General features: G+C 50.1%; 1 protein-coding gene across 1 annotated transcript in view; it reads right to left on the bottom strand.

Moving 5' to 3' along the window:
* Positions 1 to 14,516, bottom strand: part of LOC106750128 — a 48,758-nt gene that overhangs the window by 19,630 nt on the left and 14,612 nt on the right. Inside the window, exons 19-23 of the mRNA XM_014630235.1 lie at positions 14,170 to 14,506; positions 13,835 to 14,110; positions 2,886 to 13,691; positions 1,926 to 2,726; positions 79 to 1,487 (exon numbers count right to left, since the gene is read on the bottom strand). Of these exons, the coding sequence (XP_014485721.1) occupies positions 79 to 1,487; positions 1,926 to 2,726; positions 2,886 to 13,691; positions 13,835 to 14,110; positions 14,170 to 14,506 (13,629 nt within the window). The remainder of the gene's footprint in view (positions 1 to 78; positions 1,488 to 1,925; positions 2,727 to 2,885; positions 13,692 to 13,834; positions 14,111 to 14,169; positions 14,507 to 14,516) is intronic.

Genomic DNA, 14,516 nt, shown 5'->3' with positions numbered 1-14,516 from the left:
TAACAAGTAATGCAATGTATGAAACATCTCGTGTATGTTTGTGAGACATTGGAGAATTTTTTCATCTTGAAGAACTACCTCTTGGCTGAGCCCGAGGTAGCTCGAGGAGCCGGAATCGTAGCTGTCGAGACTGATACGTGGCAAGGTCTCCGTTTTTGCCCGTCGAGTAAGCCGAATACGTGTGCTGGGTACGAGAGTCGCGTCACTATCCCCGGTCGAATAGTCTTCGTATTTCAGCAAACTGGTCGATCTTGCTCGAATCATGCGGTTCTCTCTTCTCCTGCGTCTTCTGTAAGACGAGCCCGCGTCCATGTAATATTTACTCATGGAGAAATGGCGTAATTTATAATTCCAGTAATCGTCGATTCTTCGGCGATTTAACGACGTCAACGAGTCCCTCCAGCTGTATGATCTGGACGAGCTGGAAAACATCATCGGAACTCCATAATCGAGCCGAGATGTATGCTCCCGCGGATAATCCACGTCGAAGAACATCGAAGTTGACTTTTCGGGCTTGTATCTAGGTTCTAGCAGGTCTCTGAGGAAGCGATCGGACTCGCTTTGACGTTTCCTGGACCACTCGATTTCTCTTATCTGCTCTTCTCTTCTCTGCTTGCTCCTCGTTATTTCCTCATCTCGTCTTTTTCGCAATCTTTGTTCCTCTTCCCGTAATAATCTCGCGTTCTCTTCTCTCCTGAGCCATTTTTCGTCGCTCCACCTCTGCGGTTTCTCCTCGTTTGCTCCTAAAGCAGAGTCGGTCTGTTCTTTTTTGAATCGGCTCACGTCTCTTTTCTTTTCCACGCGTTCTATTTCTATTTGGTGTAGCCTTTCGCCGTCATCTTTTCTTGGACGATCGTTTCTCTCCTTACGTATCCTGGACTCATCGCTTCTGATGTCCTGAGGCCATCGCTGCATCCGTTCTTCTTCTCTTTTCGTCACTTTCATTTCTTTGTCTTCGTTTACTCTTAAGTGTAAGTCTTTATCTTCTCTTGCCTGTAACTGTGGAATTTTCTCGCTGAATTCCTCTTCTTGTTTCTGTTTTATACGTGGTCTCCCTTCTCTTTCCCAATCTTCGTTTGATTTCTTATATTGCCGTTCGCTTTCATTCATATCGTTTTCTTTCGTTACATCATTCATGTATTCACTCTGTGTTTCAGATATTTTCTCGTCCATCTTAGGAATTTCTTCTTTTTTCTTTTCTATATGCTCATCACTCGCTTTCTCTGCTTTCTTACTTTCCCTCTTACTTTTCCTTTGTATACTCTCTTGTGTATCCGTTACTTTCATCTGTTCCTCTGGAGTTACCTTCGCTTCTTCAACTGCAGTTGGCTGTTTTTGTTTCTCATCTTCTTTTTTCGGTTTTTCAGCTTCGACTTTTTCTTTCTGTTCCTCTTCTCTTATTTTTACTTGTGCGGCTTCTTCTTTTTTAGTAGACTCTGCTTTTTTCTTTTCTAGCTGTTCAACATTCTCGCTTTCTGTCTTTTCGACTTTTACCTCTTTCACTTTTTCTATTGACTCTTCTTTTTTCGATTTTTTAGTTTCGTTTTTCTTCTTTTCTAGATCATCAACCTTCTCGCTCTTCGCCTTTTCAACTTTCTCTTCTTTAGGCTTTTCTATTACTTCGCCTTCCTTTAGTTTTTTAGCTTCCTCCTTCTTCTTCTGTTCTTCTTTCACTTTTACTTGTGCGATTTCTTCTTTTTTACCAGAGTCCTCTTTTTTCTTCTCCAGATCTTCAACTTTCTCGCTCTTTGTCTTTTCAACTACTTCTTTCGGTTTTTCTATTGCTTCGTTTTTCCTTGGTTTTTCAGTTTCATCCTTCTTCTGTTCCTCTTCTTTCACTTTCATTTGTGCGGTTTCTTCTTTTTTGCTAGATTCCTCTTTTTTCTTTTCCAGATCTTCAACTTTCTCGCTCTTTGTCTTTTCACCTTTTTCCTCTTTCGGCTTTTCTATTGCTTCGTCATTCTTTGGTTTCTTAGCTTTGTCTTTCTTCTTTGTCTGTTCTTCTTCTTTCACTTTAATTTGTGCGGTTTCTTCTTTTTTACCAGACTCCTCTTTTTTCTTTTCCAGATCTTCAACTTTCTCACTCTTTGGTTTTTCTACTTTTTCCTCTTTCGGCTTTTCTATTGGTTCGTCTTTCTTTGGTTTTTTAGTTTTATTTTTCTTCTTCATCTGTTCTTCTTCTTTCACTTTTATTTGCGCGGTTTCTTCTTTTTTATCAGACTCTTTCTTCTTCTTTTCCAGATCTTCAACTTTCTCACTCTTTGGTTTTTCAACTTTTTCTTTTGGTTTTTCTATTGCTTCGTCTTTCTTGGACTTTTCAGTTTCATCCTTCTTCTTTTCCTCTTCTTTTATCTTTATTTGTGCAGTTTCTTCTTTTTTATCAGACTCCTCTTTCTTCTTTTCCAGATCTTCAACTTTCTCACTCTTCGGTTTTTCAAATTTTTCTTCTTTTGGTTCTTCTATTGCTTCGTCTTTCTTGGATTTTTCGGTTTCATCCTTCTTCTTTTCCTCTTCTTTTATCTTTATTTGTGCAGTTTCTTCTTTTTCACTAGTCTCCTCTTTTTTCTTTTCCATTTCTTCAACTTTATCGCTCTTTGCCTTTGCAACTTCTTTCTCTTTTGGTTCTTCTATTGCTTCGTCTTTCTTGGATTTTTCGGTTTCATCCTTCTTCTTTTCCTCTTCTTTTATCTTTATTTGTGCAGTTTCTTCTTTTTCACTAGTCTCCTCTTTTTTCTTTTCCATTTTTTCAACTTTATCGCTCTTTGCCTTTGCAACTTCTTTCTCTTTTGGTTCTTCTATTGCTTCGTCTTTCTTGGATTTTTCGGTTTCATCCTTCTCCTTTTCCTCTTCTTTTATCTTTATTTGTGCAGTTTCTTCTTTTTCACTAGTCTCCTCTTTTTTCTTTTCCATTTTTTCAACCTTATCGCTCTTTGCCTTTGCAACTTCTTTCTCTTTTGGTTCTTCTATTGCTTCGTCTTTCTTGGATTTTTCGGTTTCATCCTTCTTCTTTTCCTCTTCTTTTATCTTTATTTGTGCAGTTTCTTCTTTTTCACTAGTCTCCTCTTTTTTCTTTTCCATTTCTTCAACTTTATCGCTCTTTGCCTTTGCAACTTCTTTCTCTTTTGGTTCTTCTATTGCTTCGTCTTTCTTGGATTTTTCGGTTTCATCCTTCTTCTTTTCCTCTTCTTTTATCTTTATTTGTGCAGTTTCTTCTTTTTCACTAGTCTCCTCTTTTTTCTTTTCCATTTCTTCAACTTTATCGCTCTTTGCCTTTGCAACTTCTTTCTCTTTTGGTTCTTCTATTGCTTCGTCTTTCTTGGATTTTTCGGTTTCATCCTTCTTCTTTTCCTCTTCTTTTATCTTTATTTGTGCAGTTTCTTCTTTTTCACTAGTCTCCTCTTTTTTATTTTCCATTTCTTCAACTTTATCGCTCTTTGCCTTTGCAACTTCTTTCTCTTTTGGTTTTTCTATTGCTTCGTCTTTCTTGGATTTTTCGGTTTCATCCTTCTTCTTTTCCTCTTCTTTTATCTTTATTTGTGCAGTTTCTTCTTTTTTACTAGACTCCTCTTTTTTCTTTTCTGTAACCTTGTCTTTTGGTTTTTCACTTTCCTCCACTTTTCCTTTTTCCATCGCTTCTTCCTTTTTCGTATTGTCCGCTTCATCCTCTTTCTTTGGTTTCTCCACTTCTGTTTTTATTTGTGCTGTCTCATCTTTTTTACTAGACTCCTCTTCTTTTTTTTTTGATATCTTTCCCTTTTCCTCCTTTTCATTTTTTGCTTTCTCATCTTTGTCCTCTTTTGCTTTTTCTATTATCTTCTCTTTTTTCTGATCTTTCTCTTTCTTTTTTACTTCTTCCTCGGCCTGTTTCTTTTCTTTTAGTTGCACAGTTTCTTTCTTTTCTTTTTGTTCATCTTCTTCCTTCTTTACTTCGTCAACTTCTTTTTTCGTCTGGTCCACTTTTGCCGCTGCTTCCTCTTTTCTTTGTTTCTCATCTTTTTCTTTGTTTCTTTCAGATTTATCAATTTCTCGTTGCTCTGGTTTCTCTTTTACCGACTTTTTATCTTCTTCCTCTTCTCTTTTCTCGAATCTCTCCTGGTTTTCCGTATCCGGTTCTTTGTCCTCCTTCTTTGCGAGTTTCTTTTTAGGTGCTTCTTCTTTCTCATCCATTATCCAAATCGTGTCTCCTATTAAAAATTGCTCACACATAATGTTTATCAGAGTTTGCAGTTTGTAAAGCGGTTCTTCAAGAATCGTCAATCCTTCCAGTACTGTTTTCTCATGCCACAATGTCTTCGTTGTCTCTATCGATTCTTGCATCTCGTGCAAGCACGGTACTAAATTTCTCGAGAGTCCTATCGTATCAGCGAAATGCGTATCCTGAGACTCCGCCAACGGTTTATCGGCCGACTGCTCTCGTATCAGTGACATGGATTTCTCCAGATTCTGGAGTGCACTAATCATTGATTCGGCAGTGTTCGGTTCCTCCGGTATTTGTGCGATACATTGTTTGATACCGCGCAACGGTTTCGCCAACGTACCGAGTGCCTCACATTCGATGTGAACTTCGACGGCGACCGGTGCTTGTCGCTCCTCCAACCTGCGTCCAATAGTCTCAATCGCGTCGTTGATATCCGAAACGCTGCTTTGCATTTTCGCCGACAGACTCGACAGCTTTTTACGTCGTTGCACGGATACAACTGTCTCGAGCGCATTTTGCACGAGCTCCAACGGTTTCTCCAGGTTGCTCAGATACTCGCTCGGCGACTCCTCCACAGTGACAATGGAACGTTTCAGCTCACTCAATGAACTAAGTACAGACGATATGGCGGTATCCACCTCCGTCGTGCTCGATTGTTCAACCGATGATTTGTCGATGTTTCTCCTCTCGATGAACGAAATGCATTTCTCCAGTTTGGAAAGGGACTCGACGATGGCGTCCGCGTTGCCTTCATCTTCCACTCTGCCCATATCAGACTTGTTTCTCAGCAACGTCAAGTTCTCCTGCATACTCACCAGTGGCTTCATCATCGTTTTGATGGCTTCGGTTCTAACAGAATCGCCTTCCATGAGCAATATGACTGCTCTAATCCCTGTTATCGGCTTCATCAATTTTTCCACGATCGACCAGTCTGGCGTTAAAGTCCTTCCTTGTTCCCGCACGAGCGCGGTTGCCGGTTCCATCACGGTGCACTGTCGAATATCGGCTATCGATCTTTCTATCTCGTGCAAAGGGGTCGCCAAGCACTCGGTGATCCAGTTGCTCGTGTCGTCGGGCATCGACTCAACGTCCGGTGAGACCACTCGCGCCTCTAACACCGAGATAGCGCGTTGGAGGTCAAGGAGGGGTTCCGCTAACGCGTTCAACGCGACGACTTCCCCCGGTCGATCCGTCGACGTTTCGATCAGCATTTGATCCTGTATCACCGCGATCGAGTGTCTCAGCTCTTCCAACGGCTCCACCAAAGGATGAAGAGCGAATTCACTTTCGGCCTCGACGACGAACGAATGCTCGCTCGCCCGCTCGATCGCGGTCTGCTCTTGAATGGCTATCGCGGCAGCGTCCTTCAGTTCCAGCAAGGGCTTTATCATCGTCTTCAGTAAGGAAAGGTTTTCCGACAAGGAGGACGCGTTCTCGCTCGGCGCGATCACCTTGCGCTCTTCGACGATCAGGGCCAGACACTCCCGCAGTTCGGTCAGAGGCTTCGCCAAGATCTTCAGCACGGATGCCTCGTCGTCCGAGATGGAGGCGGCGATCGAGGCCGGGGACTCCACCGTGCCCTGATCGATCACCATCGGCCGCGTGACTCGCGAGACGGGCTCCTCGATTATGTCCGCCCACGTGTTCAAGGACGAAGCGTCCACCTCGGAGATGGTGTCCGCGGCGGGCTCCATCACTATCTGCTGATGATTGCACATCGCTATGCACTCCGCCAAGTTATGAAGGGTCTCGGCGAAGGTCTCCAAAGCGGAGACGTTCTGCTCTTGCCCGAGCTCGCTCAGGGAATCGGGGGCGAGCGCGGTCACCTGCTGCACAGACGCGACGGAGGCTCTCAGATCCACCAGGGGTTGCGCGATCGACTTCAACACTTCCGCTTCCGACGGCACGTGGCTTCCCGCCTCCAGTACCACGTGCTCTTGAACGCTCGCGATGGACTTCTGCACCTCCTCGAGGATGGGCTGCAGATTCTCCAAGCTCACGGAGGGCAGCTCGGCTGTCAAGCGGTGCGCTTCGATCACGTGCTCCTTCTGCACCGTGGCGACGAAGGACTTTTCGAGCTCCTGCAGGGGGCCGACCAAGCTGCTCAACACGGTGGCCGGTTTCCTCTCGTCCCTGACGTCCAGCGTCTCGGACTGGTGCATCTTGATCTCCTCGATCGTCAAGATCTGCTCCTGCAGTACACGCAGAGGCGCGATGATGTTCTCGAGCAGATGCGCCTCCACCTTGGCCGGCTGCTCGGCGCTCCTCGCGAAAGCCTCGACGATCCTCGGCCGCTCGGCCACCGCGTGGCAGCATCTTCGGAACTCCTCGATGGATTTCGCGAACGCCTGCAACGCGGACGCGTTTTCCACCTCGATGATCTGCCGGCCCGCGTTCTCTATCGCGTTCAGTTGCTGCAACACCACCGTGGACGTTCTCAAGTTGCCGAGCGACCTCGCGAAGTCCTTCAGCGCCGCCGAGTCGTTCTCAGCGAGTATCTTATCTAGCACGCTCGCGACTTGATCTTGGATCACTGGCACGAATCTGCTCAGATCGTCCAACGCCGGCTTGATCGGCAGCCGTTGCAGCCCGGTCTCTTCGTGAGGCGCGGTCAGGAACGTCCGCTGCAGCTGTTGCAGCGGCTGCAGCATGCATTCTAAAGCGACCGTCGGCTTCTCCAGCGTCTCCAGCGCTTGGCACATCCGGTCCTCCAGCCGCAGTATCGCGCTCTGCAGCCCCTCGATCGGCATGGCTATCGTCTTCAGCAGAGGAGACTCTCGAATTTCTCGCTGCCGACTGGCCGCGGTTTCTAGCTGGCTCGCCGTTTCCTCCGCGAACGTCAGGAGAGTCGAGACCGCCTCGGTCTGATCGACGATCTCCTCGACGGATGCCAGCGACATTTTCAAGCCTTCCAGGGCCTCCCTTATCGTCTTTACTACGAGGACGTTCTCGCTAACGGCTGCCTGTTGCTGAACTACGATAATCGAGTTCCTCAGCTCCTCCAGCACGGGTTTCAGGTTCGCGTTTTCCAAGGAAACTCGAGTTGCGCCGAGCTCCTCCGCAACGTGCTCCTGCGTTACTGCGATACTCGCCTTCAGCGATTGCTCCAGTTTCTCCAGAGGGTGCATCACTGCGCTCAATTGAACAGCCTCCTCTCTCTTCTTCTCCGATATTTCCAACGACAACTCGGCCTCGTGATCTTGGAGATCCTCGAGCTGGGAGAGCGTCTCGCGCAGAACGTGGATCGGGTCAACGATCTTGTGCAAGATTTCCGGGTCCATCTTTCGGTCCTCTCGCTTGACGACTTGCGCCAGCGGCACGGGCGATTCTATTTTCGGTTGGCCAATAATAGACATACATTTATGCCCGAATTCCTCCACCGTTTTGGCAACGGCTTGCAGCACCGTGATGTGTTCGGCGCTCGATAATTCCGGCTCTTGCTGACAAGTCATCGGGTCGGACTGGATACAGGCGATTGACGTCCTCAGGTCTTCTAACGGCTTCTCGACAGCTCGCATTAAACGCGCCTTCTCGCTCGAGCCGCCTTCGGCCACGGTGCTGAGCTGTACTTGCTCTTGAACCGTGGCGATCGACTTCTGCAGTTCCTCCAAAACCGTCGTGACCGATAACTTCCGCGTCGTATCCTGCTCGATCTCCTCGGTACCTTCGCGCGAAATGGACTCTGTTCGCTGCGATTCCCTGTTTAACATGAGCTCCAGATTCAGTAACGGCTCTACGAGAGTCGATAACGCGACTGCTCGCTCGTCGTCGGGCGACCTTGGCACTTCCGTTTCTCCGATCTCGTCGATCGTCTTGCACATTTCTTGAAGAGGACAGATGATCGCTCGCAAAGTCTCAACTTTCACCTGTCCTTCCTGCGTCACACCGCCCTCGGGTAATAGACTTAACTCCGCCTTTTGCCGAGCAACCGTTGTCAGCTTCAGCTCTTCGACCTCCTCCGGAGACTCCGTCAACGATTTCGGTGTTAATGCTCTCTCTTCAGCGGGTAGTTCTTCGACTTGGCTGGACGGCAATGCTGGCGTCTCTGCCGCACCCGCGACAGACGTTGCAACCTGCGTTACTGAATTATCCGCTTCTACAGCGATCGCTTTGCTCAATTTCGCCCCTACCTCCATCGAATTCAGATCGTCGATGCTTTTCGACTCGATCGGATCCGTGGAAGGCGAGATGGATTCTAACGTTTTGTCGCCTTTCACCCGTTCCTGAGAATCCATGATGGCTTCTATGAGTTCCTCGAGCGGTCGGGCGGTCGTCTCCTCGATGTCCTTCGTTTCCTCCTTTACTTTCGCGCTCATCTCCGTTTCTTTCTCGTCGGCGATCCTAACGTGCCTCAATACTTGAATCTCACTTAGAGATTTCCGAGTATCGTTGATGCACGATATTAAAGCTCTCGGAATCGCAGTCGACGGCTCTCCCTCGGCGCGTTTGCCTTCGTCAATCGTTTCGCATATCGACAGCAGCGTACTTTCGAGAGCAGCCAAGGGCTCGGCGAAAGACTGCAATGATATCATTATGTTCTCTTTTAATTCCGGATGCACTTCTCCGTGAGTCAGAGAAATGACCGCATCGACAGCTCGCTCAAAGTCAACGAAGATCTCTTCCATACGGCGAAATTGGCTCTCTAACGGCGTAACGGATGTGGAAGACAGAGTCGCCTTGACGGAAGTGCTCGTCGCTTGCAGATCATAAAGATTCTGTATCAAGACCGTCAGTTCGCGCACCTTCCGCTTGTCCTCTTCGGACTTCGAAGCCAACGAGCCTTGCATCGCAGATTTGACAAAATCCACGAGTTCCCTCAACGGCTGTTCCAGATTCCCGATCGAAGAGCTGAATTTTGACAATTGAGTTTGATAGAGGCGTCTTTCGATTTCCTCTCGATCCTCCTCACTCAAATCTTCCGCTTTCGCATCGGCGCGGATTACCGTTTCCCGATCACCTGATTCGGGTGCTCGCGTCGCAATTGGCTCATCCTCGATCCTCAATTGAGCATTTTCCTCAGCCACCGCTTTGGTCGGCGGTATTTCCGTGAGCATTGTCACGCTCTCGATTTCTTCCCGCGACACTTCGACAACTTCGTCGGTGACGCTCTCCACCTTCGTGATAACCACGCTCGCTTTCCTCTCGACCTCCGCTATCTCCTCTATCGTCATTATAGCGTCCTTCACGTGGTCCAAGACATCTATAACGGCGGAGAAGGTCTCGACAATGGGCGCGCCTTTCGAAGCGCCTTCTCGAATCAGCTCCGTCTTGTGCGCCGACAGAGAGGAGCTCATTTCCGAGATGGAGCCTGCTAATTGCAGAAGCTGGTTCGTGAAATTCGGCGGAATCGCCGTCGCCACTCCCTGCTGCGCATTCTCTTTGATGACGTTCAACGCCGACAGAAGTTGGTTAGTCGGATAAAGGAAGCCCTCTATGACCGCCTCTTCGTCGATCAGTTGACTCTCGGTCTGAATAAGCTGCGTCTGCGCGAGAGAGATCTGTTTCTGCAACGCTTCCAAGCACTTGGACACTATTCCGCGCGTGTCCCGATCGGTACGTTCTTCCAGAGATGTTATGTCGCTCGCCAAGCTCGCCAACGCGCCGGTCAGTCGATGCTGAAGAGGAATCTTGATGCTGCTGGAGCGCCGCGAGTAATCGGTCTTGCCTACCTGCTTTTGCACCTGCAGGATCGCGGAGTTCAGCTGCGTCAGAGACTCCTCGAACAAGGGGCCCTCCGGCATGCTCGCGATCGCTTCGACGGTGTCGCAAACTTGCTTTCGTAAACCCTCGACCGCTCGCAGAATGACGCTTCTTCTCTCGTCCAACAGAGAAGCCTCGGGAGCCAAACTTCGTCGGCTGCTCTGCACCATCGAGAGGCAACTGTGGAATTCCAAGAGGGGCTCCAGAAGATTGTGTAACTCGAGGATCACCGGTCCCCGTTGATCCAACACGCCCGACTCTTGGGCGGCGGTCTTGATGTCCCTGAGAAGAAGAGCCGTCGCCTTGCTCAAGATTCGCGCCACGTCCGTTTCGAGGATCTCCTCCGCCGCTTTCTTCAGATCGCTCATACGCTCCAGAATGCTCTCCAAGGGTCTCGAGATGTCCCACAGGTGCTCCAGGATCTTTCGCCTCGACGATATCTCCTGTACCACGATCGGCACTTCCGCTTTGATTTCCCCCAGTACGCACAGGAGACCCTCGAACTCCCTTTCCGTCTCCTCGCCTTTGCCGACGAACTCGGTCGTCTGCCTAATCACGTCGTTTTCTATCGTGTCCAATAGCGGGCTCAGCCGATTCAGTATCATGAGTTCCAGAACGTCGTGCTCGTGCGTTCTCGAGAGAACCGTGCGGATATTCGTCAGCGGCTGCAGTAAATTGGTCAGCACCAACGTAGCCTGGTTGACCTTCTCCTCGAACGAGCCGATCTCTTCGCCGTAGACGGTGGTCATCACGCGTATCGTAGAAATAGTCCTTCTCAGCTCCTCCAAGGAGTTCGCCAGTTTTGACTGGGGCATCGCGGTTGTTCTCGTAGTCGATTCCTCGAAGTCTTCCAAGATGCCGGTCATCTCAAGCTGGAGCTTCTCCAGCGTTTCCGACAAGACCGCGATCAGTTTGCACGCGTTCTCTTCTTTCCTGCGCTTCTCGTCCTTCGCGATCCGCAGAGCGACGTCGTCGGCTGTCTTCTTGGAGCCATCCTCCGTCTGTTCGGTGGGCAACGTGGTGGAGGAGGCTTCGAACGGAGTGGGGATTTCTGTAAGAGTGCCCGGAATCGTCTCCCGAGAGGCCGTTACGACCTCCTCTTCCGTTTCCGCGGCGAACTGTTTGAGTTCCTGCTGGTAAAGAGTTTCCCTGATCGAGAGCGATATTTGATTCTCAATCCGCTCGACGATGCTCACTATCGGCCGCAGGGACTCTTCTTCCTGGTGTTCGCGAAGAACGTCCATGATGGCTTGCAGCAGATGCTTCATAGGCCGATCTAAGCCTTCCAGAGTCGAAAGATCTTCCGGCTTGTGATATATGGAGATGGCGTTTTGAAGCCTCGTCAACGGTTCCCGAAGATCGATCAGCGCTTCTATCAAGCTCTTGTCGCTCGGCGACTCAGAATACGACGTTTGAACGGCGATCTTGCTCACGTTTCTCTTCAGTTCCGCGATCGTCGAGCTCAGTACCGACTCCATCTCGTCTTTCGTGCTGTCCTCGGACGCGGTGGATAACCAGTTTTTCATGGGATCCAAGGAACGTCCGATTTGGCCAGCCAGAGCAGACCTCGAGTCCGTCTTCTCCCCGTTTTTCCGCTCGGACTTCGTAGCAGCTTGTTCCTTCCTCCTCTTGGATACTTCTTTCGCTACTAGAGGAGCATCCTTCTCTATCTCCTCCAGTAACTGCAACATCGGCACTATCGGCTCGACCGAGGAGCCTCTCTCGATTACGCTGTGAAGTATCTTTTTCAGCGTGTCAACGGGAGTGATCAAATTGTACAGAACCGCTTCTTCCTGCGGCTCATGCTGCTCCGTCAACAAATTCCTCCGCAGATCCAACAAGGACCGGTTAATTCCGCTGATTTCCCGCGTTATCTCATCGTCCATCGGGTTCTTCAAGTTGGCGATCGCGACCGCCGAAGAGCCGACGGTCTGACGCAACGCCTCGATGCAGCCGAGCAGGTGGGACGAAGCTGCGAGTTGATCTTGCTTCTCTAAGACTGAGGACAAGGCGAAATGCACGCCGCTCAGACTTTCGTCAAGATTCAAATACTTCAGCGCGTGTTTCGCGCGGACGTCGCTCGCCTCCGACAATCGCCCCGCCAATTTCGACATCTGCTTGCCGGTGTCCTCTAAGGTTTTCAGGATCGTTCCTACTCGGCAAGTCGGCTCGGAATGCCCGGAGCTTTTCGCCACCGTCGCAACGACGCTCTTCAAGTTCTCGATGGCGACGATCGTATCTCGAATGACCGGGAGTTCCCGGGGAGTGTACTCCTCCGACGCCAAGACCATCTGAAGATCCAGCAGAGGCTCCGCGAACTCCGTCAGGCTGTTCAGCGTCTCGTTCTCCCTGAACGTCATCGCGGTGTGCGCCGCGTGGGACGCGCATTCTCGCAGTTCTATCAGACACGCTGCGAAGCCCGAGGTGCCGAGTGCTTGCTGCAGACTGCCGTTCGTGTGCCTCGACTGCTCAATGCAGTCCAAGATCGTGCCGAAGGCCGCTTGGACGTTGATCAGAGGATCCACGATCTCTCTGGATATATTTCGGGACTCGTCGGAGATCGACGTCCCGTTGGGGATGGCGCGAATGCTCTCGTTGATCCTCCCCAAGACCGCCAGCGTGGGCTGCAAGGGTGCCGACTGGAGACTCGCGATGACGCGCGATAACTGAACGACGGACGGCTCCAGAATGTTGCGAACGATCTCCACGTCCTCCGCCAACTTGATTTCGCCGATCGTCTTCAGCAACGCGCGCAGCGGCGCCTCGAGATAGGCCAGCTCGATGTCCAGGCTCTTACCTCGACAGACTGGGGCCTCCAGTCGGTGATATATCTCGTCGATTCGTTGACGAACGTTTGACAGTCGCGGTGACAAACTGTCGGATATCTTCTCAAACGCCTGCGTAGCTTCGCGTAACGTCAGTCTCGGCTCCACGAGAATGTCCTCTGTCGGTTCCGGGATCTCTCCCTTGGCGCCGAGCAGAACAGTGGCTTTCTTCGCGCCTCTTGAATCATCCAGCGTATTTTCCTCCATCTTCTTCACCGTCTTTTGCTCGACGCTGCTCCCAATGTCCGTTTCTATTTTGTCCGCCGATTCTATAGCTGGATGTTGTCCCGTATTCGTGCCAACTCCGCCTCCCGATTCGCTCTCTCTCTCTTCCTCGTAGTCACTGGGGCCTGAGTATTCCTCGGAATTGTCGTACTTCTTCCCGCGTTGCTTCTTCTTCTTCGGCGCGCCGGTCACCGAGTCGAAGGAGGAATCGCCGCCGATCCCGTCGTCCAGGCTGGAACCGGCCGTTCTTTCGGCGCTCAGGCTGCGTTTCCTGTTGTCGGCGGCGCTGCTCTCCGTGATGGAGAGGTGCGCGGAGGACAAAGCGTCCGCGAAGGTATCGCTGTCGTCTTGCTTCATAGACGAGAGAGGAGACAACGGCGGCTCGTCCTTCTGGGCGCTGTGGAAGCTCTCGGATTCGAAACGCTGGCTCTTCGACGACGAGATGCTCGTCGATTTCTTGCGGGGTGGCCTACTGGGAGCCTTCTCGTCCTCTTCGCCGTTGTATCGAGCTGATCTCTTCAGGGAACCCCGGGAGTCGCGCTCGGGCGACGAGAGAACGTGCGTCACGTCGTCCATGATGGAAACATCCTCGAAGTCGGCTTCCGTTCGCAGATCGTCGCCGTCCTCCGCGCTGACGAAGTAATCGGGCGACACGTCGATCACCACGGCTTCCATCAGCAGGTTACCCGACGTGGACGTTTCTTTCACGAACCTCATCGGCGGTAGCTCGATCACATTGTGCTCTAAAATCAGAGTTGTTGTTTAACGTGTGATCGAACAAATAGATATGTTGCACTTGAAGGCTGCTGTAGCGACATGAAATGGCAAATTTGTCACTTGTAAATATTTTTTAACGACGTTCGTAAGGGAGAAATAAATGCTTCACCTGTCACATGCTCGGATAGTTGATCGGCGTACATCTCGACGATCTGCAATGCTTCCTCCTCGGTGAGATCGGGCGTCTCGTACAGGCTGACCGACACTTCCTTACCGTCAAAACTGAACGACACCTCGCCTCGCTCATCTAAGGTGACCGAGTGATCCGTTTGCGGTGTATCGTATAATTGCGACGTTCGTTCCTCGTGTATCGTAGACAACGACAGATTTCGCGCGAGCTCGTGGCCGTTCGGCGACTGAATCTCTTTCGTAGGAGGTTTCTTGTCTGCGAAATTAAATGCAACTTCATTAAACTTAGTTAAAAATTACAGCGCGAATAATCACCTTCGAATCCTAACAATGACGCGGAGCTGCTGACTGTTCCCATGCAATTCGCAGCCTCGCAAGTATACGTTCCCAAGCAGCAGGTGCCGTCCTGTCCGGAAATGATTCGATGAATGTCGCCGGGTTTGAGCTCCACGTTGTCCTTGTACCATTTCAATACCGGCTGCGGCACGCCGATAACTTTACACTCTAAGTTCACGGCGCCTTCCTCCGACAGGATCGCGCGCAGGCTCTCGAGAAATTTCGGTTTCTTGTAATGCTTGGGGATGATCAGCTTCAAGAAGCAAGAAGTGACGCTGTGGCCGAAATCGTTCGCCGCCACGCACTTCCACTCGGCCTGAAGAAAC

Source organism: Dinoponera quadriceps, unplaced genomic scaffold (assembly GCF_001313825.1).
Source record: "Dinoponera quadriceps isolate SergipeBrazil2010 unplaced genomic scaffold, ASM131382v1 scaffold4585, whole genome shotgun sequence".
Lineage (NCBI taxonomy): Eukaryota > Metazoa > Arthropoda > Insecta > Hymenoptera > Formicidae > Dinoponera > Dinoponera quadriceps.
This window is presented reverse-complemented; position numbering and strand designations above follow the sequence as displayed.